This window comes from Tenrec ecaudatus, chromosome 8 (assembly GCF_050624435.1).
Source record: "Tenrec ecaudatus isolate mTenEca1 chromosome 8, mTenEca1.hap1, whole genome shotgun sequence".
Taxonomy (NCBI): Eukaryota; Metazoa; Chordata; class Mammalia; order Afrosoricida; family Tenrecidae; genus Tenrec; species Tenrec ecaudatus.
In genome coordinates, this window is record NC_134537.1 from 42670945 (window position 1) to 42696111 (window position 25167).

The 25167-nt window shown below is 49.9% G+C and overlaps 1 protein-coding gene across 4 annotated transcripts in view; it reads right to left on the reverse strand.

The window, feature by feature from the left end:
• The window catches only part of KALRN (kalirin RhoGEF kinase), a 727411-nt gene that overhangs the window by 222521 nt on the left and 479723 nt on the right, over positions 1-25167 (reverse strand). For all 4 annotated transcript variants that reach the window (XM_075556312.1, XM_075556314.1, XM_075556313.1 and 1 more), the window contains exons 26-32: positions 19809-19878; positions 17211-17300; positions 11714-11806; positions 4476-4587; positions 3679-3869; positions 3125-3226; positions 1425-1567 (exon numbers count right to left, since the gene is read on the reverse strand). In XM_075556312.1, the coding sequence (XP_075412427.1) occupies positions 1425-1567; positions 3125-3226; positions 3679-3869; positions 4476-4587; positions 11714-11806; positions 17211-17300; positions 19809-19878 (801 nt within the window). The remainder of the gene's footprint in view (positions 1-1424; positions 1568-3124; positions 3227-3678; positions 3870-4475; positions 4588-11713; positions 11807-17210; positions 17301-19808; positions 19879-25167) is intronic.

A 25167-nucleotide genomic window follows, 5' to 3' on the forward strand; every position in this document is an offset into this window, starting at 1 on the left:
TCAGACTCACCAGCTCCAGGACAGGGGCTATTGCACAGCGTTACCTCCACCCACCACATGTCACTGGAGTACCCTTGTACCCCTCCGGTCCTCACGACCATTTCCTTTCCTCCTCCACTGCAGCGGGCGCTGCTTCCCGTGCTAACCAGGCCTATCTACGTCTGAGCCGGGGCAGGAGGAGCGAGGACAGTGCCGCTCGGCTCTTGCAGCACTCCGAAGGCGCCCTTAACCCGCACACGAGGGTCTTGGGGCTCCCACCTTGCTCCGCCCCTTCTTTGGGCTACCTCCTCACTCTGGCCAGTGTGTCTACCCCACAGTGCTCTCCAGTTTGCTTATCTCAGTTGATTGCCAAGAGTCACCTGAGTCCTTTATTCCACGCAGGAACAGGGAGGGACAGGAGTCAGCTACCATCCAAGTACATCATGCCCAGCACCCTATTTTCACTGTTGGCCTATTTGGGAATCCTCTGGTCCAGGATAGCGGAAGCCAGTTCAGGAGGGAGTGTGGGTTGGGTGTCAAACTCATATGCAGTTTTTCTATGCTTTTTTCTTTTCTTTCCCCCCTCCCCAAATTATCCCCAAAAGAATCGGGTAGGAGTCTGTCCCATGGCGACTTACCAAAGGAGATCATCCATTGGTCTAGAGGACACTGGGGTGAGAAGGCTCAGGGACATGAAGACACAGAACTAAGGCCTCTTTACCCAATGACATTGTTTAACATTGGGTGCGTGGAGAGCAGGACTATGTGGAGGTCACAGGACCTGCTACTTGACCTTCACAATGATTAACCCACCCGACCCCCACGCCACCTCATGCAACTGGTTCAAGGAGCTCCAGAGTTCATCTCCTTCCAACGTTTTTCCCCGCTCCCCTGTGGTCTCCTGACTCTGAATCCTGCAGGTATTCCCTGTCTCTGTGTGTGATACCAGCTCTACTCTTTATCTTGTATGGGAGACATGGCCCTTAGAGGGTCCTCTTGTCATATCCAGCAGTGTTCGAGTTCTGATGGCATCGTGGTTACGAGTTGGGCTGCGATCCACGAGGTCAGCAGTTTGAAACTACCAGTTGCTCTGTGGGAGAAAGATGGGGCTTTCTACCCTCACAAAGGGTTTACAGCTTTGGGAACCCAGAGCGGCAGTTCAGCTCTGTGGACAAGAGGATGGCCACGAGTTGGTAGTGAGTGGGGTTTTGGAGAGCAGGCCGTTCATCTAGGTCTTCTAGCAGAGCGTTCAGTGACACTGCTGACCTTAATTGGCAGCAACTGGCAAGACGCTGGAAGATCAGATAATCCAGGGAGAGTTTGGGGGTGGCATTCAAGGAAGGGGGTGCCCTCTACGGAGTGCTACCGCCCCTACAAAAGCAAAGGTTTACCCCACTCCCACTCCGGAAGCATGTGAGGCAGTTGGAGGGAGAGACGCTGGTTACCTCTTACTGTTGATCCTCTGTTTGGCTGGTGTTTTGGGGAGCTGGATTGGCTCCTTCAAAGCTCCTTTCAGGTGAATGATCCTTTCCTGAATCACCTCTCGGATGTTCTTGATCCACTCCTGCTTGGTTTCGATGTTGGAGGCCTGGAGAGCCACAGGGAAGAAGAATGAGGACTCCCACCTCCCCTGCGCCCTGCCCAAGCCCGTTCAGCCGGCCTCTCGCAAGCGTGCTCCAGTGCTTGCCAAGATCCCGATGTTTGGGGAGGTTAGTTTTATACTTGTCACTCTTCCAGTGACCTGCTTCTCCAACTCCTTGACCTCCTATGGCCTCAAGACTCGATGTAGACTTGGAAAGCGTGGTTTTCCAGGGAATCTGGTAACCACCAGGGCACTGCCTGGTCCTGGTACCTTCTCTGGGGCTGGAGCAGTCTCTGGAGGCTCCTGCCAGGTCAGGAGTGAACACTTTAGCTGCTAGGTATTGGGAGGTCTACTCCTGTTAACAGTGTGTGCAGTCTGGGAAACTCACAGGGGCAGTTCGGCCCAGTCCTACAGGGTCGCTAGGAGTTGGCACGGACTTGATGGCAGTGAGTTTGGTTTTCGGTTTTGGAGGGACAATGGGGATGGGGGAGGGCATCCAGGGGATATTTAAAAGCAATGGCTATTCACCAATGGCATGGGCCTTCATCAGGTTAAATGCAGGCTTGTGTTGATGGGAAGTCCGTTTTGGGGGTTTGTGCCTGCTAAACCTTGGGAGTTTGAGAGTACTGTTGCCATTCCATGAACATCCTTGGTCTTTGAGGAGTTTGTCTCTGGGAAACTTCTGTCAGGGCTGTACGGTCTTTTCCCTGGGGACAGGTGAGTCCCTGAGAAACAAATGATCGGTGGGCGGTCCATATGCTCAGCCAGACTAACAAGGTCATGGGTACTCATTTAAGGCCCACTTGTACTCTGGAAAGTAGCAAGACTCCTGTGGTCTGTCCTGAGGCAACAGGCCCTCCTTGTGACGCCTCTCAATCAGCACAGTTCCCGTGTGACTATGGTTTTACGGGAGCTTCTAGAACGTGGGGTCCCAGAGGACAAGGCCCGTATCTTACACACATCAACACCCCTTAGGTGAGCAGAATGACTTGTGCATAGAAGGTGTTTTGGAGTGGTCATCGTGTGGTGGTGGTGAGGGGGGTGCAGCCCTGGTGGTGTAGGGGGTTATGAATCAGACAGCTAACTACAAGGTCCGCGGTTGGAAACCACCTGTGGGAGAAAGATGAGACTTTCTACTCCCATAAAGAATTACGGTCTCAGAAACCCATATGCAGCGATGCTATAGGGTTGCCATGAGTTAGAATCAATTCAGTGGCAGCTGAGTTTGGTTTGAGTGAAAATGTCAAAGAGAGGTGACTTGTCTCAAAGGGCCAATTATGCGTCTGGCCACTTGAGATGGGTATATGGACATAACAGAGCTGAAGTGGACTTGCCAAGGGAGCCTCGGGGACCACTCCCTGCCCTCTGCCCTCCAGAGTCACATGACCCTCCTGACCCAAGGAGACCTTTTGGCTTTGAGCTATGGGTCAACCTTGTGAACACCCATATGGTGCTGCCATTCCCAAGAGAGGCCCAGTGGAGTCTCTGGTCTCCCATCCCTCCACCCGCTCTCTTCCAGCATCCCCTACCCTGGCCTGGTGCCCGGCAGAGAGCGGTACTTACTTTCAGCACTGTTTTATTGTCTGAGGATGGGGTGCGTCCAGACCACAAGGCAAACTTGCAGGGGTCGCCCTCTACGTGCTCGGTCACACCCAGCTCTGAGGTCTGTAGACAGGAAATGCCTGTGAGAGGCGGGGAAGGGGAAGGCAGTGGGGAAACTGAGGGGAGGGCTGGGCTGGGAGGGGAAAGGCAACAGAGAGGAGAGGGCCGAGGGAGGGGCTTCTGTCAATCAAACTTAAACAGACTGGACTTTCCATTCATCTCCCCAGGATGGAAGGGCCGGCAGGCAGGTGCCTGAGCAGCAGGTACCAGGTAGGGCATCGGAAGAGGTAGTGCCCACAGCAAGCAGAGAGCTGTGGGGACGAGGCGGGTGAGCAGGGAGCTCTCCCTGTAGGAGAGGTTCTCTTTGGTCCTGGGGCAGGGGTGGGGAGGGTGAGGGGTGGGGGTGGGGGCATGGAGGCCGGGCAAGAGGTGAGAGGAAGCTTTCCAGACCCCTTCCTGCTCTAGGACTCTATGACAGCAGGGGGGTCTGGCCTTACCCGACTGGGCCCACCTACCAGTAGCTTGTTCTTGTAAACATATTTTGTGTGTCCCGCTGAGTCTTTGATCTCCTTGCTAAAAACCAAGGAGATCTCAAAGAGGAACAAATGCCGCTCCCGCCCCTTCCGGATCAGCGACTTCGGGTCCCACACTTGAAAGGCATCTTGGAGGATCAACTCCCCCTGAACATCCAGGTTCTCGTCGAACCCTGAAAAACACCATTCCAGCCCTTGCTTCTTTCTGGGGGCGCCATCCTCTCCCGGAAGGACCTGCCGGCGCCAGAGTGCTGCTTGCTCTCTGCTGCCCCCAAGCGAGGCTCCCCCACCCCACCGCTGCAGCGCTACCCTCCGCAGAACTGGGGCTCAACCCCAATCCCTGCACCAGGGCTCCCAGCCCCGCAGACTCCACAGCAGGGGAGTCTCCAAGTTCCAAGACAGACTTCGGGGAGGGCCTGTCAAGTGCATCCTTCTGGACTTGCCTAACCTCCTGGGAAATATATCAGTGTGTGTCTGCGTGCGTGAGTAGAGTTTCTACCTTTTCTGAGGATGGAGGCAATACAAATGCAAAACTCAGGACTGCTGTGGCTCTAGTACACTTTGAGTAATGTCAGGGGTCTTAGGCAGCCAGGTGTCCACGTAGCTTACATAGCTTAGGCATGGCCCTACGTGGAGGCAAGACGTTACCCCGCTGGTTCCTGTGACTTCTTCTCTTCCAGCCTGGTGCCTTGCCTGACTTCATGCCACTCCCTCCCCTGGCGCTCCCTGGTCTTGGGAATGCCCAGAAAGCCACAGCGCAGGTCTCAGAGAACAGCTACCTTCCAGCATGCTGACGTGCATGGCGTCATTGGCTTTCTTTGGGACACTGAGCATCACCTCCAGGCCATCCTTGAGCTCCCCCTTCCCTTCTTCACAGCAAGTTAACAGCTCCTGCAAAGAAGGCCAGGCGCCATTAGAACGATTCCCTCCAAGAGTCCCCATCTGCCCACCATCTAATCCCTGCAAGGCCATGGCACACCGGCTTCAGCCTCTGTCATGGTTCCCCATAAGCTAAAAGGAAGGCGGGGTGGGGCGTTCTCCGCAAGACTCCAACCACTCTGTGGACGTTACCCAATCTGTTGCCAATTTGAGACTTAAGAGTGAAGAGATGGAGTTTAGCCTGTCAATCAGGTCACAGCTTAATGACCTCCTTTGGAGGTGCTAAGGAGGTAAATAGCGTGCTGGAGGCAGGACACACAGACACTCCCTGCAAGACATTCCTGTTGAGAAGACACATGGAGCTCCCCTAGAGCTGAAGGAGCCCCGTAGAGACCCACGCCAGCGCTGAGTTGCTTCCACCGCCACTGGATCCACAAGACTTTCCACCCACTGGTCTATGATCTTCCTGCATTCGTCATCATTGCATGTATTGTGCGAGTGTGAAGAAGAATTTATAGATTGGCATCGGACATATGAGCTAATATCGGACTTACGGACTTGATCTGGACTGGGCTGGGCTGTTTTCTTAATATACAATTGCTCTTGTACATAAAGTTCTTTCTTATACACACGAGTGTCTATGAATGTGTTTCTCTAGTCCACCCAGACTCCCACATACTCTATTCTTCCTAGACTGAGCATCTGCTGCTCACTGTAGTCTCAGCCAGGCTTTTGAACCCTTTCTTTCTGATTCTACCTCAGCAGAGGATTTGCATTTCTATCCTACATATAATGAATCAGCAGCTACAGCTTAATGAGCTCTCCAGGAGATTCTTCTATAGATGAGAAGAATTACCTGGTGAACTATAAGAGTCACCCGAGGGTCTTGGGAAAACTGCAGACTGATTTGGTACAGCTAGGGTGGAAATGCAAATTCTCAGGAGACAGTCAGATCCGAATGAATTGGTTCAAAGCCCTGGTCCAGCCCAACTCAATTCAACCCAACTCCAAAATGACTGGCTCCCAGCCAGCACGGGGGCATTACACAGCCCCTCCTTTCCCTGCAATATAAAAGAGGTACCCAAACCCCAAGCCCCACAGGCATTGGGTTCATTCCTACTCACAGCAACCCCACACGACAAAGTAGAACAGCCTATCTGGGTTTCTGAGGCTGTAAATCTTTACAGGAGCGGGAAGCCTCATCTTTCTGCAGAGGAGCAAGTGGGGGGTTCACACTGCTGACCTTGTAGTTAGCATCCGCATCCATAACCTAGTATGCCCCGGGGCTCCTTGAACGAGGTACAGAATTGTGAAATCATAAAGGAAAGAGGGAGGGATGCTACAGAACGCCGGCACCCACACGTCGCTGCGCCTCTACTGTTAATCCCTTCCCGCTTACACACCTCTCCTGTCTGAAGGCTGTCACCATATTGGGAGCAGCCTGAGGTTGGTGACATGGTTGGCCTATTAACATTTCAGAGTTATAAAAGATATCTAGATCACTCAGGTCAGGCCATCCTAACCTGGGGTCCCTGGGGGGGATTCTAGAGCAACCCTTTTGTAGTCAGATGAGGAAACTGATTACGAGGGGTGAGCTGATTTTTCCCAGGTCATAGAGAACTCACTAAAGGCTGTACAGGGGCTGGAATCCTGAGTTCAAGTTCAGCACTCTACTCCCATCTCCATTCTGTCTCCATGGCACCGGGAGCGGGAGCACACCCTCTCCCTTTCACTTCCTCATGCAAGACCAAATCACCACCATCTCCATAAAAGGTACATACTAGCTGGTTGAGAGAGAAAAAGGTTTCCAACTGTCTTCAGAATCATAAAGGCTTTTGGGAATATTTTGGCCCTGAATCAGAGTACAGTTAACTTTCCATCACATTGACCCTGGGAAGGATATAGTTAAGCGAAATATCTGCCAGCCATATTCTATCCCCACGGGGGTCCTGAGGATAAGGGTAGGGGGGCAAGAGTATACATCCAGGAAAAAATAAAAGAGTTTGGTTACACATGTCAGTGGCCGACCTCCTGGCAAATAAACTACTGGTACTTGATAGCAAAAGAGCCCTTAGCTTTTACGAGCGGGATCTACCTGGCCCCTCTAGGGCTTCTTATTGGTAAATAAACCTGGAACCTGTGGCTTTAGGATCATGGCTCTCCCTGAGTAAAAAGTGGCCCATGTGTTGTGGTCAAGATGGCACCCTTCAGGGTGATACGACCAATGTGCCCGTCACCCACCCGCTGCCATCAAGTCAGCGCCAACTCAATACCTAGTCATCGTGCAAATCTAGGTGTCATGTCAAGGCACCGCGTGTTAACCCGGGTCCCCGGGCAGGACCTGGAGCTGCTCCAGCTGTCTAGGACTTCTCCCTGCTGCTCCTCTGCCTACGAACTAGTTGTAGCTTGGAAATTTACTGGCCAATTGACGTCTGATAAGGTATCTGATTCCTGTGAGTTTGATTTGAAACTCCAGGTCTTTGTGAAAGTCCAGGGAAGAGGGGGGGCTCCCCAGTGCCACGCTCGGGAGGGAGAAGGTTTCTTGCTCCTGTCCCTGCTAGGCCAGCCTTGTTCACGTCGTATTGACTTCCGACAACCCTTGCCCTTTTCCTCCCTCCCTCCTCCCCAGTTTGTTCTCATACATCATTAAAGGAACCACTGAGGCAGAAACAGAGGAACAAAAAATATGCTTCTTCGGCTGGCCACAGAAAACACCAATTAGTTTAATCCATTAAAGCATATTCTGCAAGCCCACTGATCTAGCGGCGAGCCGATAAATTCTCCTCCGTTCCCTGATACTGTTTACGGGCAGAAGTTCCTCATGTAATTGAGGCTCCCAAAGGTCAGCTGCGGCTGATTTACAGGAGACGATCGAGCGCTCCATCGGACACCGAGCAACTACTTTCCCGAGACGCCTAAAGTATCAATTTATTTGGAATAAAACTGGCTTTAATGAGACAGGAAGTCCCATATTATTTATTGCTAGCAAGAGCTCAGCAAACCATATTTCTTTTGCTCAGGAGGCACGCTGCCACCGGCCCATTGAAAACCTGCCAACATGGTCTTCAGTCTTCCCCACTTAATTTTATAACAACTCTACAGTTAAATTCCTTCTGATTTATGATTTCAATGTTCAGTTATCACTTCCTAATGTCCAGTGCCAGGATGCAGAGCAGAGTGTGGGATTAGAAGAGATTTTTCTCCAGCTTTGTCTCCCCCAAAGACATGCCAAACCTTAGAGGCGATTTGCCATCACATAGTGGGAGGTCAGATGCTTGGAGATGTCCTCCCTGAAGGCAGTCAGTTGCCAGACAACTGTCTGGGTCCACCACAAGAGGGGTCCACTCCCTGCTGTTAAGGACAAGGGGCTACTTCTCCCTACAGGCTTGCAGTCATGGTTTGGTTCCTGTAGGTGGGGTTTACACCCTACAGATAATGGTTTCTATAGTGAGCCAGAGAATAGGTCAAACCTGCTCAGCCATATCCAAAATTAAACTGCCTCCCTGAATCTTGGATCCTCCATCTTGTCACATGTGTACCCCCAATACCTTCCCTTCCTATTATGTGGATAGCTCTAGGTCACCCCCCCTCCCAATACTAAATTACCTATAGCGAAACCCTTTCCTGTCCTATGTCCTTTCCTATGTCATCATCTGTAATTAGGGGGCATGCACGTCCCCAGAGAATATAAAAGCCTTGGTTAACAATCAATCAAGCAATCTCTCTCTCTCTCTCTCCACGTGGACCAGCAAGTGAGGCTGAGGTGAGCATTTCAGACCATGAAATGTGTCTGACTCCATCATTTCAATCTCTCTTCCATCTCTCATGCTCTCTATGAATTTACTATAATCTTTACTTATTATCACTGTACAATTGCACCTAACGGACCTGTGATGATGTGTTAGGGGCTGATTTCCCTCACAACAGAGCCTACCTGTCTACCTGCCTGGAGCGAGACACAGGGGGATGTCTTCCACTCTAGGTCTCCCTCCCATTACCCTGTCGCCTAATCAACCCACGGGGGCTCGTCAGCCTCCTGGGAATGACCTGCACAGAGGAAAAGCGGGCCTCTCTCAGAACAGTGGCAATGTGACTAGAAGAGTCTTTTCTTTCTTAAATTTATAACCCTACCAATTCCTGAAGAAACTCCGAGATGCTTACATTTAAAGCACAGAAAAGTTGATTTAAAAAAAAATTAGTGCAAGAAGAGTAACTTAAAAGGGGCCAGCTTTCAGCGAGAACCACTAAACTTGGCTAAGAGGGAACCACCTGGCCACCCTGGGTATTTGACAGCCAGAGGGTGTCCAGCTTTAAAGGCAGGAAGCAGACAGCACTGTCAGGGGAGCGCCCCAGCCCCTAATCTGAGCTTTTAGGCTACTATCAGTGTCTTTACTTCAAAGCCAGTGCTGTGAAACTGACTCCTGCAAGCCCGCGAGTGTCACCGTCGAGCTGTGCACCACCGTTGTCAGTGGCTGGTTCTTCAATAGGGGATCGCCCGGCCTTTCTTCTGGGCAGACCCCAACTGCCATCCCTGTGATTGGCAGCCCTTGGCATCACCGGGGACTCTCAGCCTTTAGATAAGAAACTGAAAAGATAAGGTCTTCAAAAATGGCTCTGCCCAAATTGCCGAGCTGTTCTGCAGAGTGTAATCTCTCATTCTGGTCCTCGATAAAGGCCAAGAGCGTCATGCCGTGTTGTCATTTTCCAGGCCGTTTCCCCCCAGGTGATTGATTTCAAGGCCTGAACGTAGAAGCCTGCAGGCTCTTCATGGGAAGAGGAAGGAGAAACGACACAGAGGAGGAAAGAGGTGTCCTGGGCACAGCTCTACCTTACTGCCACCCCACACCTCTGACCTCAGGACCACAGTGCTAAGTCGGGCGATGTCATGGGCTGGAGAGGGCAGGCACATTCCATTGTGACTGGAGCCCGAGATTGGAAACTAGACTGGTTTTCAGGTCTAGTCAAACTGGAATTGTTAGGTAGGTTAGCTTAGGGACTGGGGAGTCCATTACCCATGCTCAGAGGTCCGAGCTACAGGCCCATGAAGGAGTGGCACACTGCGTATGCTCAGAGGTTCAGGCTTCCGTCCCGGAAGGGGAGGCACACCTGGGTGGGCACTGCACCTGGATTGTCCCACCTAGGCCAGGTAAATTCACTTCAGCCAATGGGGCCCACCAGGGTTGTCCACCACGACACCGTGGAATAATTGAAAAAGGCAGGAGCCCGGAGTCGACTACGTAACTTCCGACCAGCTTCTAGGGAGACTGCACGGGGTAAGGGGTCCTGTGGGTGTCTGAAACTTCTTCTAACTCTCATAAAACTCACTTGGCTCACAAATCAGGCTTCGGTGTGAATTCTTTCTCGCGTGGAGTCAAGGACTGAGGTATAAGTCTCCCCGGAGAGATCTAACAGAATGTGCTTGACTTTTCTACGGAATCTCCTGAGAGGGGCTGAAATGAATCAGATTTCTCTAGAACTACCCTGTTTAAAACATAGGGGTAGTTAGCAAAATATTCAAAGTGAGGGGCTCTCAAGCTGCCTAGAATCTCAACTTGTCATTTTAAAAAAATTAATAAATCATTTTATTGGGAGCTCTTGCAGCTCTTATAACAACCCATCCATCGTGTCGAGCACATTTGTACATATGTTGCCATCATCATTTCCAAAACATTTTCTTTCTACTTGAGCCCTTGGTATCAGTTCCTCATTTTTACTCCTCCCTCCTCGACCCTCCCAGCTTCATGAACCCTTGATAAATTATACATTATGATTATTTTCATATCTTACACCATCTGCTGTCTCCCTTCACCCATGTTTCTGTTGTTCGTCGCCCTGGGGGGATGGTGGTGGTGGTGGTTATACGTCAGTCATTGCAATCGGTTTCCCCTTTCTCCCTGCACCTTCCCTCTACCCTCCTGGTATCACCAATCCCATTACTGTTCCTGAGCGGTTAATCTGTCCTGGATTCCACGTGTCCAGAGCTCTCATCTGGGCCGGTGTACATGCGCCGGTCTAGCCGGATTTGTCATTTTCATACTGTCAGTGGTCTGTATTTGAGAGAAATCAACTCAAATGATTAGCGTTTCCCTTAATTTGATTATTTCAGTCTTGGGAAAAGGTTCAAATCTTTTGGTTGGCTGTAAAACAATATTTCTCAAAGTGCATGATACTATTCTGTGCATGTGTGCGTGCACACACACACACACACACATGCACACAATGGACTGGTCCAGGGGGAATCTGTAAAAGCAGATACCTACACTTTATTCCAGATGATGAGCTACAGCAGAAAAAATGTTTTACTTGCCAGGGAGTGCTGAGGTTTTTCCCTCTTCCTTTTTTTCTGTAAAGGGGGTGGTAAGCCAAAGAAGTGTGCGCACCTATGCCAAGGAGCCCCTAACAAATGGATCTGCCACACGGAGGCGTGCCAGTGTGTTTTAATATGCCCCCTGGAAAACCCCGTCCTCATGACAGACACAGGGATTAAGGCAATGGGAGCGGCCACCCTGACTGACCTCCACTGCCTGTGGACACCAGGAAGTAAAGATCCTATGGCCCTGATGTCTAGTTCCATCGAAGCACAGCTTCTAGGGGGAATCCGCCTAAGACGGAGCAGCAGAAAAGACTCCAAGTACCAATTTAGGGGCACCCCTAAAACGGTAGTTCTCAACCTTGCTAATGCCGCCGTGACCCTTTACTATGGCTCCTCATGTTGTGGTGACCCTTCCCCAACCATAAAATTATTTTCGTTGCTACTTCATAACTGTAATTTTGCTACTGTTATGAATTGGGTGACCCCTGTGAAAGGGTCATGTGACCTCCAAAGGGGTTGCAACCCACAGGTTGAGAACCGCTGCCCCAAAACGTTGTACAGTGGTGGGTTGGTATAAAACTAGTCACAATAGATTTCTGCTTATATTTTCTCCTCTTTCCTCCCCAAAGTAAGTATCTGGGATTTTGTGAGCTACACCCGATAATCTGAGACTGGTATTCTGGACTGGACTCACTGTTGAAGTTCACTCTAGGTGGAAAATAGATTCGTAGGGGTTAGACTGCCCACCCCTAGAGGTAAAACCGGGATTCCCTTGCTCTGGGGGGGGAGCATCATGTGATGGCGATACAAGAAGGAGGGTGGTACCTTCAGGAGCAGTTGGTACTTGGTGATCCTCTGGACAGGCTTAATCAGGTAGGAAGAGATGGAGTTGGCCAGGCCATGCCGCTGCTGTATCTCCTACAGGGTTGGAAACAGACACCATTAGACGCGGAAGGGCAGAGGTGGGCAGGGGAAAAGTGGGGGGGGGGGCGAGGAGAGAAACGAAATGGTTAGAGAATTAGAGCATTTTTCTCTAGTTAGAGAAACTGTTTTATGAGGAGGAGACGGGAGTAGGAAGGGAAGAGAGACTCAGATGTATTTGTAAGTGGAGGAACTAGGAGGAACACCTTTAAAAAAAGCAAGCCTTGTGAAACAGAAATAAAAGTGGGAAAAGAAATGATGAAGGATGAATAGAAGAGTGCTGACGCAGAGACACCGAAAGGCAGAGGAGAGGTAAAGGAAACGGATGAAAGAAATCAAGATAAAGACAAGACTGAAAAGCCGGACAGGGAGCAAGGCGAGAGCACAGGAAAGGGCCTGGGGAGCTCTGTGCTCTGCTCTCATGACGCAGGGTTCCACAGGTCTTACAGGGTGCGGGGGGGTCGGGGGGAGGGGGGGACAGATGGGGAAAGCTACGCTCAGGAAGAGTAACGGAAGTCTAAATTGCAACATCAGAGGGTGGGGTTGAGGTTGAGGTGAGAGACGGAGCAGTTAGTAGGGTGTTGCAAAAGTCCAAGCCTGTGAACATCGAGTGATGCTACGGCCCGGCAATTCCGCTCCTAGGACGACATGCACACGCCCGCGCAGTGACATGCACGCGGCAGCGCAACCAGAAAGCATTCCTTGGTGGGAACAACCCAAATGCGCGTCAGTCGAATGGCGGACGTTTCATCCCGTGAAACAGCATTTGGTCATACGAAGGCATGAGACACTAAGATATAATAGCCGGGCTTTGAGCACATTATGCTGAGCAGTGTGATTCCATTGTTAGGACCTAGGGAGTGTTGGAGAGACGGGAAGTAGAAAGAAAGTTACTTCCGGCTGGAGGAGGTGAGGAGTCAGGTGGTTAATGGCAAACAGGCTCAGGGTGCTTTCTGCGGCGATGGAGATGTCCTACCCCTGACTGTGGTGGCTGCCGCATAACTCTGTGAAGACCTTAAAAGTCACTGGATCGCGCACTGCAATGTGAACTATACTCCCAATAGAACTTCGATAAAAATGACTCCAGGTGCCTAAGGCAGGCCCGTGCCGTGAACTAGAATCAGTCAGCAAGAACGCAGGAAACATTTTAAAGTCAGACTAGATAGGACTTGCTATGGGGCTACGGACGGGGAAGGAGAGAGAATGATACTACAAAAAAGGAAGAGTCTACGTAGGCCCAGCTATCCCAGAATGCAGTGCTTTCTCTCACTCGCGCGCCTCTTCCCCAGAGCACTCGTTCAAGGACTAGGGGCATCCTAGTGGGCAGCTTGCCTCTGGGCCAGCAAACCCTGAGCGTTTATTTGGAAGCCTGAGCGAGAGGGTACAGCCGACAGTGCACTGACGCTCTGCCCTCTGGGAAGACTCCCAGCTCTGGGAAGGAAGGCTGAGGAAGGGGCTGCTCCCGGCAGCTACATCATCTTTAGGGCAACAGAGTCTGGATCACGTGACCATGTGTATCCCCTTTATACAATGGGGGCCTCAGGAGCTGCTTCCTCGGTGGGGACTGAGGACAGCCCTGTGATGGGTAGGGTGAGGAGGCAACCAGGAGGGTCTGTTCGTCACCGGCCGCATCACAGGCATTGCCTGACCTCATGTAAGAGGGTGGGGGCCGGGGGGGTGCGGGGGGAGTTTGACATATCGGTTAAAGTCACAAAAGTGCCTAGAAGCAGGGACGAGAGTAGTGCAGAACTGGAAGCAAATAACAGGTAGTATGGTGACTTGCGCCTGTCGGTGAAAGGCGTATCTTCGTCCCCAGCTGGCCCAGGGTGGAGGGAGGAGTGGGAAATAGAAACGCGCATTGTTCACCTGCCAGCAGGCAAGCAGCTACAAATGCTGTCAGAGATACAAAGTATAGCCTATGCAAAGAGAATGGGAAGGATCTGCGAGAGCGAGCCACCCACAGGGACTATGGTGTGAACAAAACTAAGAAAGCCGAAGCGGCCTTGGGCTCGCTCAAAGCACTGGGCATGCCGTTCAGGAGCAGAGTAGACACAGGGCAAAGGGCACGGAAAGCTTCAGGAAGATCTTGCTGGATATTGTCACTGGATAATCAGCTAGAAACATCCCCATGGAAGGACATTATCAATCCACGGTAACCATGGTACAGATGTCTTACACGCTAGACCATACATTGAGCTATCAGATTAGGAAGCCCCTTTCCCGGGTTACTCTGTAGCCCTAGAAATTCCGGTTTGTAACACCCAGAACCAGTCCATGTTAATGTTCCACTCTGATAGACATCAGACCTAGTTTTTCCTCATGCGGGCTTCCTCCCATTCAAATCTTTCCTTCCCTGGGCAATAACGGGCTAGGCGGATGCTCAGAGATGGTACATTTGTGAGCTTCATTGGGATGTATTTGAGTTCTCCAAGGGAGATGCCTTACTATTGACTGGCAGTCAGTAGCTTTATCATCTAAAACAACAACAACAACAGAGGGGTGTCCTCTTTAAAATCCAAGGTCCTGAGAAAGCAGGTGAGCACTTGCTATTACAACAGAAGTTGTTGGCCCTGACAGCCGGTAGGCTCAGCAGCGGAGCGCTTACTAACCCAACACCCAGGACAATCTCACCAGAAGCTCAGCCGTGGGGCCCAGGAAGAGGGAGTTTGTCTCAGTGCCTCAGGTGATTCCCAGGCACGGTAAGAGTTGGAAAGCTCCCTGAGAGGGAGGTGGCAAGCCTGTCTATCAGACAGGGAGCGAGTGTGGAAAGCCGATTACGGCAGACACGATTAAGTCAAAATGTAACACCTCATTTGCTCTCCCTTTTGACCCATTTGAAAGTTGTTTCCGTTTTTAATACTTTCTTTTCAGTTGAGGTTTTTGCTTTATCTAGCCATTGGTTCATATGTTTGTTTTGCTTCCCTGTTTGTGTTTGGATGACTCTCTGTATATGAAATATAGGATATGTGAACCTAGAGAGACAGTAACTGGATTAATTATTACCTAGGTAATTACCAACGAAGTGGACCTACCCCCCAGAAGACTTCATTTCAGAGGACAGCACTGAAGCTACAGCTCAAGGAGAGGGACGTGTCTGATCACAGCACACGGGAGCAAACAAGGAGGGTGGGATAAAAAGTCAAGCACATCTGGCCCACCAAGCCCTGAGGACAATATTTCTGCTCAGAGCAGCCAATGCACAGAGAGGACCAGAGGGCTGGCCCCACCATGAGACAGGACGTTCCTCACTGACCCACAGTACCACGGGGGAGAACACTGGGGACACACGGTGGGAACTGTGCCCACTCTGACCCCACCATACCTAGGTGAAATGCTGGGGGTGTCCAACTGAGCAGCAAGGGGAGCAGAGCAATGAAGTCCCCAAGTTACACCAAAAATAGACTGTGGGGCCAGGGCGTGGCATGCCATCAGACTCAACTGGAAAGAACTCATAAAGGACAACAAATAGACCTTCAACTATTTATAGGCTTTTCTTTTTTGTGTGTCATTGGCTTTTTGTTGTTGTTGCAGCTATTGTTTTATTTTCCATTGTTGCTTTGATTTGCTCAGTCTTGTTTTTGTGCATATTGTTGTCTCTGCATGTCTATCTCAATGGGATAGGCGGGATAAACAAGCCAGAAGAGAGAACAATGGGACGACAGTTCCCTGGGGACATGGGAGACAGGGAAAAGGAAGTAGGTGTTAACAAACACTGGGACAAGGGAACAACAAGTGACCAAAAATCGATGGCAAAGAGGGTGTAGGGGGTCTGGTAGAGCTTGATCAAGGGCAATGTAACCGAGAGGAATTACTGAAACCCGAATGAATGCTGAACATAATAGTGGGACAAGAGGAAAGTAAGAGGAAAGAACTAGGAGGCAAAGGGCATTCATACAGGCCTAAATAGAGGCATATACATTTGTAAATATATTTATATATAACAATGGGGAAATAGATCTATATACGTATATTTATAGGTTTAGTATTAATGTTACAGATGGACACTGGGCCTCTATGCAAGTTCCCCCACAACACAAGAACACTTTGTTCTAATAATCCGGCACTTTGAGATCCTCACCTTCCTGACATGATCGCTGAAGACAAAGCGGGTGAAGAAAGCTGATGGTGCCTGGCTATTAAAAGATATAGATTCTGGGGTCTTAAAGGCTTGAAGATAAACAAGCAGCCATCTAGCTGAGAAGTAACAAAGCCCACATGGAAGCAGCACACCTGCCTGTGTGATCATGAGATGTCGGTGGGATCAGTTATCAGGCATCAAAGACCCAGAACAAAAATCATAATGTGCATGAGGGGGTAGTGCAGAGCGGCGGCCCAAAGCCCATCTGTAGGCAATTGTACATCCCCTTACAGAAGGGTTGTGGGGAGAAGATGGGCCAGTCAGGGTGCAGTATAGCACCGATGAAACATACTTTTCCTCTGGTTCTTTAATGCTTCCTCCCTGCCCACTATCATGACCCTAATTCTACCTTACAAATCTGGCTAAACCAGAGCATGTACATGGATACAGATGAGAGCTGGAAACACAGGGAATCCAGGACAGATAAACCCCTCAGGGTCTATGTTGAGAGTTGTCATACCAGAAGGGCAAGGGGAAGGTTAGGGAAGAATGGGGGAACCAATCACAATGACCTAGCTATAACCCCCTCCCAGGGGAATGGAAAACAGACAAGGGGGTAGAGGGAGACATCGGACAATGCAAGACATGAAAAAATAATAATAATTTACAAATTATCAGGGATTCATGAGAAACGGAGGGTGGAGGAGGGAGGGGAAACATGAGGAGCTGATATCAAGGGCTCAAGTAGAAAGAAAATGCTTTGAAAACGATGAAGGCAACATATGTACAAATGTGCTTGACACAATGGATGGATGTATGGATTGGGATAAGAGTCGTACGAGGTTCCAATAAAATGATTACCAAAAAAAAAAAATGTAGAAGCTGATGGTGTTTCTCTGAAGTGGAAATGCACTCTCTGCAGTTGGTCCAACTAGAATGAACTGGTTCCAAGCCTTGATCCAAAGGGAGGTCTGAGAATCTGCATTTCTAACCAGTTCTCAGCTGCTGGTGATGGTTCTGGTCTGGAGAACACTGACAGAGGCGGCTCGGGGAGGGGAAAGGAGGAGCCTCTGAATCAGCAGCTATATCCTAATTGGTCTCTAAGCATATATGGCTAGCTAGCAAGGTGCCTGAGCCACATTCACAGCGCTTGATCTGGGCTGGGGCCAGGCAGGAGGTATAAATAAGGTTTCTGTTTTGCTCCGTGACGAACTGGTTTTCAATGGCCAGTAAAGAAAAACGAGCAACACATTCATCATCCCAAAGCAGAGAAGCGTTTCCATCCACTCACTAATCGCTCAAGAACGGGAAGTCGCAGCTTACATCAAAGAAGGTGCCTGCGTGCTCCAGGATCAGCTGGTTGGAATCAGGCTTGTTTTTACAGTAGGTGACATACATCTGAAATTTGTCTGCCTGAAAAGAATAAGGACAGTGGTAGATAAGCATCCCTTAGTTGCTGCTCTCTGGTCACTAAACCTGAGACCCACCCGTGGGCAGTGCAGTTAAACCCTCAGATACTGATGTCTGGATTATCTGCAGTAAATGTCCTGGGCCCATGATCCCCTTGTGTAGTTTGGAAGGGAGAGAAAGCTTGGGGGAAAGTGAGCTGATTTTATTATTAGTCCCTGCTGGAAAGAATCAGAAAAACCAACTCGCATAAATGTGCTCTCCAGTCAGGCAGAATTAGACATTTACCCCATTTTGACAGATGATAGTATTTGCTCAAAAAGATCCCCCCCAAATAAAATTAAGCACAAGCTCAGAGGTACAGAGACTTGGCTGCAAATGCCTCCCTGGAGCATAGTTTAGAGGCGGCACATAGCTACTGTCTACTGCCAGCCCCAGCTTCCCAGAGGCAACGGAGGAGGGCGGGACACAGAAACGCCAGGCAACACCTTGAATCCAGAGTTTGGACAGTGGTTTCTCTTCAGCTCAGTCCCTCAGAGGATCAGACCATCAGGAACCTTAGGGTTCAGTGAAAATCCATTTCTGAGTTTTCATTTTCCCCACAGCCTTCTCACTGAGTGCTCCAGACACCACCTCTTCACTTGGACGTGTGTGTGACTTGGCCATTAAGGGCTTTCAGCGCTGGGGAGGCATGCGCATCTCGTGCCTACAGAACAGCTCTGGGATGTCCTCTCCTGAGAGAGAGCACTCTAGATGCGTGCTCATGAGAACCGCTCTAAGTACTTATGTACAGTGGCGTGTGTCCATTTGACCCACACACGGATCCCATGTAGTGAGTTCTGTTATGACCGTCACCTTCACAGGAGGAAACTATAGCACAGAGATTGCTGCTGGTGGTGGTGATGACTGTGTGCGTCAGGTCCACTCTGACGTTGGCATTTCGACCCGACAGCAGAGTGGAGCTGCCCCGTTAGACTTCCCACACTAATCTTCACAGAAGCAGTCTGCCTCTTCTTTCTTCATTGTGGTGAGTAGACTTTAATTTTCCACACTTACAAAGGGGTAGCGCCCAGGCCTCCATCTCTGTGGTCTTAAGAGCTGACTTTCAAAACTTGATTACAAGCTTCTTGTCTCACGCTTTCCCCGCAAGTGCACACACACGGCCAGGGTGAGACGTAAGAAAGACACCTTGGGGCGATTCTTGGCCACAGGTGCACACTTCATGCAATCAATGAGGATTTCCTGAAATCAATTTTAGGGGAGAAAGGCTGGCGGTTGAACCTAGCCGTGACCCCGTGGGGCAGAGATGCGGCAGTCTGCTGTCTTACAGAGGACCACCTTGAAAACCCTATAGGGTCGCTAAGAACCAGAAAGAACTGCCCGGATGACAGCGAGTAGGGTGTGGTTACAGTACCCGGAGAAGCAGCCATGGTCTGGAAGAGTGACACTGCCTCATGCAGGTGGTGAACTGTAAAGGAGATCCTCACGCCCCACCCTCACCAGTGCTTATTATTCCATGGTCAATTTCAGCTTGCTCTTCTGTATCTTGACTTTGCAAAGGATCAGTTTCTTTTATCAGTATCAATATGAGCTGTACATGGGCCCTTGTGTTCAGAGAAATAGAATGCATTAGAACAAAAGGAGCGTATGCTAGGAAATAAACACCAGGCGCTCATTAGAGAAACGTTCTCCGGGTGTCTGGTCTGCAGTTATGGGACAGGTAGTGGGATGATTTACTATGTGTCAGTGAACCAGTCAACTTCCAGAAATGCACCCATCTTTCAAATCTAACACAGGATCAAAGCCTCGCCCGCTGCATAGGCTGCTGAGAACACAATCTCTGAAGCATGAAGACATTTTCAAATGCCATCAGCCCATTTCAAACAGAAGTTAGACTTGGGTAATTATTAAATATGATAAATCCTGGTGCTGGCGGTAGAAGAAATGTCCATGCTTAGTTGTATTTATAAGTAGACTTTTCTGGAGAAATTCTGAGGCTGAGCTGAATTATCAGAGACCGGTTTTTAATTTATGTCACCACCTGGCAGATTCAGCCCATTAAATTGGTCCATGACAATGACACGGAGGGAGAACGACTGGACGCTCGTCTGGTTGGACAAAATTGGCGCTGAGACCCAAGGAGTGCTCTTGCCAGGTGAGGGGGAGTACAGTTAGGTGGTTTCCCAAAGTTCCACTGCCCTCGCCCACATCCTATATAAAGCGCCTGGATGGAGCAGATCTAGTCCCTTTTGCCAAGACTGAGTGGTCTTGCTCTACTTCCTTGACCTCAGAGATTTAGAAGAGCTTAGAGACCTTAACACCACGACAGGTCCTCAGGGATGGACCGCTGCTCCCTAGCCCCACGCATGGCATGGCCCCTCGCCACAGCCCCGGGCCCTGATGCCAGGCGGGCAGTGAAGCCCAGCCTCGGGTTTGGCACTAAATAGGTGGCGTCTACCGTGCCACTGGCACTCCTGAAAAGCATGGACCAGGAGAGGGGTTTCGGTTAGTTACCCAGGTCACAAAGCAGTGTCCCACATCCTCAGGCAGCTGCTCGTACTTCTCCAGCTCCTTGAGGAAGATGCTGAAAGGAGACAGAAAGGCTCAATCAGATCCCTCGGTGCCGCTCGACCCGCAGGGGAGCCGCGCGGCTGCTCGGCTCTGCGCGAAACGAGACGGCGCGGCTTTCACAGACGAAAAGTAATCCCATTAAGTTTCTGTGAGACGATGAATTTGTACCTCTTGGGTTGAAAATAATGCAATATCATTATATGTATAAGTGTTGGACCTGTAATTTTATCAGCAACTATGGCTTCCTCTTTATTGCTCAAGTAATCTAAGTAGAGTTAAAGTTGCTGGGTTTTTAAAAAAGAGAACAGACACTAGAAAGACCCAAATAAAACAACATCCATAACCCCAAGGGGAAAGTAGAAATGTTTTGAATTCTACACTGGCCTCCTCATAATTCTGGGTTATTTTCACCCACCAATAGTCTGTGCTGAAAAAAGAAGTACGTTCAGCGTAATGTCTTCCTAATGTAGCAGACGTCACTAGTTGAGAAAATTTAATGGGAGGAAAATCATACTATATTCCAAAGCTGAATTCAATGACTGCTGGGCTCCTTGGCAGCGTGGACATCTGCCCCATTGCTCCTTTCCACGTTGATAAGTGAGGGCCGAGGGCACTGCCTTTACATTAATCTGTTAAACAGAGAGTCGGTTTGGGCTCCGGAAATACAAACTCTGATAAGCCAACATCATACGAATGGAGTTTGCCTTTAAAATACACCGCGGCATTTTTCAACTAGGCAATAATGGGGAGGCTGTGGGGAAAGATATATGGAAATGCAAACTGGTAGGATCACCAGGAAGTGCAATATCAACAACACGAATGTGTTTACCTTTTGCCTCTGTAGTCTCATTTTGGAAATTACCGACAGCGATACCCACCCACGTGCAAGATGATCGATACACAAAAGCTTGCGCTGTAGTAGCAGAAGGTAATGTGTAGAGGACGGACTGTTTAGACTATGGGACAGTCAGGGAACGGGATGCTATGGGCTGGCACAACAACACAAAGCTGTCTGGGCTGTGATTCTGCGGAGCTCAGGCAGGAGGCTCTGGGACGAGCATCAACTAGAGAAGGCTCTTTTTATTTTAAGCGAGGACTTACATGATTCCCAACCCAGGAAACGAACAAACGTCACCATCGTAGGGAACCAGGTAAAGAAACAGGTGGATGAATACAGTGTTCCATGTGTAATTTTCTAAACAATTTTGATTCTGGGATCATGAAAATGCATTCCCTTCAAATATTAAAATATATAAGCAGTTCTGAATTACTCTACTACTTATCTCTACTGCTGGGGAAAAACATATGTTTTTGTGATTGTATTTGTTTAGGAAAACTCCACCTGGCTCCTGTATCCCAACACGCTAGCGGTGTATTATAATCACAGGGTCCTTTTCACAGGGACACAAAATAATGGAATGTGCGATGTCTTCACAGTGGCGTTGCAGATGACGCTGAGAGGCGCTTTACGTGGTCATTTCTCAGGCTAGCTTCAATCTAAATCTGGGTGATGACGCAGAGTGGAAATCCAGCCCCGAGGCACAATGGTAGGGCATGGCTCGACCATTTGGGGGAGAGAATCTGATATTCTAGCATAAGCTCTAGTGGCAGAGTGTGAAGTACTTTAAAGAAGAGGGTGCTGATAGGACCTAAGGGGAAGAGAGAGAGAGAGAGAGAGAGAGAGAGAGAGAGAGAGAGAGAGAGAGAGAGAGAGAGAGAGAGAGAGAACACTCTGGAGGTCCCAGTGCTTAGAAGAAACGCACGGGGGAAACCTGGAGGAAACCTCTGCTTCCCACCCCAGCATTGCTTTATCCCGGTGAGCATTTTTATTCCTACTCTAGCTCTGTGGTTGGCGGGTGGGCTCTCCTGCAGGGGTGGCCCAAGAAATACTCCCACAGCCTGCATGATGACATCCCACACGGGACCTCAAGTTGGATTTTTGTTTTCTGCATTGCAAGGATAGACACAATGACTAGGGAGAAAGTCTCTTTCCTGTCTCATGGCCAAGTTCAATTGACCTTGCCACTGAAGGTTCATTTAAGCACGCTGCAACTGCTGGATCAGGAGTCAGATGTCAGACACAGCGCTGGACATCTAACATGAAGCATTACAGCCACACCTTGACCTCTTGTGGCTAGAGCCACCAAAGAGCTGTGGGAAGATATTCCGTTGGAAAAGCCTAAAGAAACAAACGCTCTCTAAAATGACTGGAACACCTCGGGCCGTGTTTCCACAGCAAATGCTCTTCCACGGATGTCAACCACTGCTCTCTGTCCACACACAACAAGTGCAAGTTAGAGAACCAGACTTCACCCTCAGTCACCAAAGCGTCTTCCATGGCCTCGCTCTGCTCATCTTTCAACAATGACCTTGGGGGATTGCTGGCACCCAGCCGACGCGGCAGAGGCACGGTTCTCTGGGATCAGTGTTTTCCAGGCTTTAGGAGCTCCCCCACTCTCTGCTCAACAGGAGGACCTCATGTTCTTTCCTACTCTGGGAGACTGAGCGCGCGGGGCCTGCTCTCCACCAACTCCGTGCCGAAACCTCCATTAGGTGCCTTCCCTGAAAGCACATCTGAGCGGGTCTGAGGGGGATCCCAAGGTCATAATCATGCACACTTGGGGACTGCTGGACTGGCTGATTCTTTACTCTCGGACTTCCAAACTCGTATGCTGTGATGATATACGTTAAAAATCTCTGAGACACACGCAAGCAGGCAGTGCTTCCCAGAACTTTCTGTGCATGGAACACTTTGGGGGGAGCGGGAGAGTGGGAACATAGCAGACCTTCCTCCAAAGATCACCCTTGGAGACACCGAACTAGTGGCTGGGCCCCGTCTTTGGTTGGGCAACCCCCTCTGGGGCGCGGAACTCAGCGTGTGGATTTTTACGAAAAGTCCCCAGGTTATTCTAGTGCCGCCAGCCCACAGATTGGCACTAGATTGTAGTGTGCTCACAGCTGGTATATCCTACGTGGTCTCTTGGTGGTTAATCAAAAGAGAAAAGGTGCGAATTAAACATTAAAAAAAAAAGCAAGACAATCATTTAGCTTGTGCCGTGAGTACCAAGGCCTCACGAGCATTCCAAGGTTCGCCACCACCGCACTGTAACTGTTGAAGGTACGTGGCGATATTCAATCTGATTTTTTTTTAATTTCCAGCTTAGGAAGATGAGAGACTGTGTGAGTTTGATTGATACCATTCTGTCTGCTTCAAATGAGCATGCTGAGGTTGTATGAAGGCAGAGTAGCTCCCAACGTTCTCTACAAACCACGACACAGCCCCTCTGCTGTCCCACAGCAGCTTTCGCCGCCCCTCCTCCTCCGTCTCAGTCAATGCCTCACCGACCGTGGAAGGATGAGCAGAGACGGTCCTTGAAGCTTTGAGGGGCGTGGGGGTCTGGAAGTCTTTCAGCAACGAGTGGCGTTCTTAGAGAAACGTCAAGATCTACGCCCAGTCATCGGTCCGTTGGACTGTATTAGGCAGTGACTTTCTGCGGGACGTGCTCTGCTCTGCTTTGTCTCGAGTCCTGGGAAACGAACCCTTCAGCGTTGTTTATAAGGTCGCTTTCTGAGCTTTGCCATCAAACAGCACAGCCTGAGCACCAGTCTGAAGGCAGCCTCAGTCGTTTCCTATGGCGTCTGCAGACAGGTTTGCTCTCTAGCTTTACTGCCTCCAAGGGACTGTGTCCTTGACCAAGCAGCTCATCATCTTGTCCTGCCTCTCACACCCTGAATTTAAGTGGAACATCTGATGTCTGTGGCAGGGGCGCTATGGCGAGGGGGGAAACAGAGGCAGTGGAGTGGATACTGGAGGCCGGGTAGGGAGAAAGGTCCCAGGCTCACTTACTTGCAGAAGTCTGATGTTGCTTCCATCATCTGGGACATTGTTGGGCTACAAGTAAATCTGAGATCGTTCCCAAAGAATCCATTAATGCTGGACAGGTACGCAGCCTGCTCATTCGTGGCTGAGGCTGCTGGTTAACCGACTGGAGCAGCTGTGGAGTCTGTGAAGATTCCGGCCGTGCACGCGGGAGAGGTACTAGGTTATGCACGGAGCCGCTTTGGCACAGGCAAGTGGCACGGCTGTGATGAGAATCACCTGGCTCCGGCCCTTCCCGTCACCCCAGAGTCTCCAGCCATGGTCAGAGATGGTGAGAAAAGTGGGCCAGGGCTGGAGCCCACACAGCTTGCCCCCACTCTCAGCTCCCTGGCTGCGCTGGTACTGGTTGAATATGTTTTACCAATATTTCCTAATTTTCTCAAATTTACATGATTATATAATGAACATAGTTTCTCCATTGACGCCTATATACCAGTTGTTATGGTAAAACAAAACACAATACATTCACCTAGCATGTCATGGTGGCATGTCCGTTAGGTGCTGCTTTGCCACGAGGCCGGCAGGTGGCAACCGCCACCAAACTCCCTGTCATTGAATCAGTTGCCACTCAGGGCGACCCTGAGCTGCCCCGTGAGTTTCTGAGAGTGTAACTCTTTACAGGAGTAGAAAGCCCATCTTTCTGACCTTACACGTTCCAGCCCACCGGCTACACCGCCCAGGGCTCCTGAAGCAACAAGCGTGGGAACCGTAGTGAACATCATTTTGACACATGCACATTCGGTTTTTAACATTTATTTTGTTTCAGGCCTTCCCTGATACCTGCAGTCAGTGCCAGGGATGTCAGGTTACTGGAAAAAGCAGCAGCACATTTTATAGGGCCCTGCTGGTGGGTTGTGTTAGGCCAGCGGTCATTTTATACAGTGTGGCTTTTGGGGTCCAAAGAAAGATCACAGTACGTGTCCCTTCTCTCATGCCTTCGTCTTCCAATAGTAAGGACTTGCTTTTAGTCTGGCTGGCCCACGGAGTAGTTTGGGCAGGTCAAAAATCTTTGTTTTTATAAAGCAAGGGATTATCTTGGAAGTTTCTTCATGGTTTATTATGAGATTACTTTAAATTATTTTATAAAGCAAGGGATTATCTTGGAAGGTTTCTTTGTGGTTTTCACATTTAGTCATTCTACAATTTCTGTACACCGGATGAGACCAATATCAAAGGCATTTGGTGCAGGAAAGTGTATGGAATCAGGTCATGGTGATGATGCACTATGTACATAATATGTGTCCCATAGCAAGGGGTGTGTGTGTGGGAAGGGGCAAGCGAGGCACGAGGAAGGAAGAGCCCCTGGCAGGGTGGCCTTTCAGCCTGCACTTCATGCTTGTCACCACTGAGTGGAACCAGGTTCTTGACCTGCAGAGACTGATCAACCACTGTGTTTCAGTGGGTCCCCACATCAATGTAGGC